The sequence below is a fragment of the Monodelphis domestica genome, chromosome 1 (assembly GCF_027887165.1).
Source record: "Monodelphis domestica isolate mMonDom1 chromosome 1, mMonDom1.pri, whole genome shotgun sequence".
Lineage (NCBI taxonomy): Eukaryota > Metazoa > Chordata > Mammalia > Didelphimorphia > Didelphidae > Monodelphis > Monodelphis domestica.
The window spans coordinates 720,385,528-720,387,323 of record NC_077227.1 but is presented as its reverse complement, the minus strand read 5'-3'; the positions used below and the strand labels follow the sequence as shown (position 1 = coordinate 720,387,323).

The 1,796-nt window shown below is 40.8% G+C and overlaps 1 gene segment (V, D, J or C); it reads right to left on the bottom strand.

Moving 5' to 3' along the window:
• Nucleotides 1-546: 546 nt before the first annotated feature.
• LOC100617538 (immunoglobulin kappa variable 3-11-like) lies at nt 547-1,280 on the bottom strand. The segment is given in 2 exon segments: nt 547-994; nt 1,224-1,280. Coding segments are annotated over 2 exon segments (405 nt in total).
• Between the last annotated feature and the right edge of the window lie 516 nt (nt 1,281-1,796).

Here is a 1,796-nt window from a genome sequence, read left to right as displayed (position 1 = left end):
TAATTTCAACTGCCTCTGTGAAATATATTTGAATTCTGAATCTATGAACTTGTCATTCGAGTATACATTAAGTGTAGCCTTAGATGAAAGAAGCTGCTTAGGATGAGTCATGAAGCTATAGCATCCAGAAACTTTTTCATAACCTGCAGAGTACAGTTTAGTATTGGGATCATTTACTGCCAAGGGTTGGAACTTGTATTCTCATAGTATCACAGATGAGAAGATGGCAGATTATCAGGTGGAAGTCCAATGCCTTCATATTGTACTTGAGGGACAGGAGGCACAGAGGTGGTAAGTTGCTTGTCTAGAATGATACATTCATAGATCTTTTAAGGATAAAATTAATAATCACTTATTTTCTTTTGATGCTTAAGAATTGCAAAATATTTTGCCATGTATCCTTCATTTAACCATTGTACAGATTTTAAACTGGGGGTCAAAATATGGAACATAGCCAAGGTAAAATGCATGCCCATAGCTCTTGCCATAAGGTCATCCTGCCACTTGAATAATGGAGTAAATAATAGGGACTGAAGAAAGGAATTCTAAGGAGAGGGCTGAAAGAAGTCTTTTCTTCACCTCTAGAAAAGCAGCTGCTCTGAGCCTAGGACTCTGGGGACACAGTTATTCCCCTGACATTAGAGGCTAAATGAGTTGGGGAGGTTTTTGTTAGGGACTAGAGCACTGTGTAGGGGCCAGCACCCACAGACATACTCTGCAACATCCTCAGGCTCCAGACTGCTGATTGTGAGGGTGAAATCTGTCCCAGACCCACTGCCACTGAATCGAGAGGGAACCCCAGAGTGCAGATTGGAAACTCTGTAGATCAGTGCTTTAATAAGTTCTCCTTGTTTATGCTGATACCAGTGGAGGTAAGTTTTCCCATCACTGTGTAAGAGGCTCTGACTGGCCTTGCACTTGATGGTGACTCTCTCTCCCAGAGACACAGACACAGAAGCTGGGGATTGAGTCAGAACAATTCCCCCTTGTGAACCTGAAATTAATAAGAAGACATTTGAGGTTATAGAACCAAGATTGTTTCTGCTCCTTACCCAATCTATTTAATCTCTGATCACTAATATCTACTCATTCTTTTCAACACAGTTCTAACTCTCATGTCAATCTCAAAGATTTCTCTCATTGAAACAGAGAATGCAGCAGAGATCAGCTTGCAAGAGATCTCTATCAGCCTTCAGTCCTCCATAATCTACTCCCCATATTACCTGGGAGCAAGAATAGGAGAAGGCAGAGGAGCTGAGCTGGGGACTCCATCTCCACACTGAACTCTGTCCAGTGCTGGACAGGGCAACTGATAAAGATTTGAAACAGCAAGGAGGAGTTTGGGGTAGGAGTAAATGCAAAACACCTAGTAAGGGAAAGGACCTTATCTTCTCCATGGCTGGGAACATTTTGAATATTTCTTCCCCAAGTCCCCTTTTGAAATCAGCATACTTTCAGCTTTCAAATACTGAGTCTCCCTCCAGTGGTCAAATGACAGAACTAATATATCTTTTAGGATACCTAACTCCCACCACACACTTCCAATTTTTTCTTTAAAATTCCCTCTTTAATCTTTGGGCTACAGACAAATATTATCTATCTATCCATAACTTATTTTCTCTAAATTCCATCCTACCTCACGAGCAATGAATAGAAGTGGGATCTTGAGCAAATTGAGTCTTGATGAAACTCAGTTTCGTGATCTGTAAATTGGGGAGGTAAACAATTGGGTCGTCTAAAAGGCAAGGTCATTGTGATGCAAAATTACTTTGAAAACTACAATGCCCTATCATGAA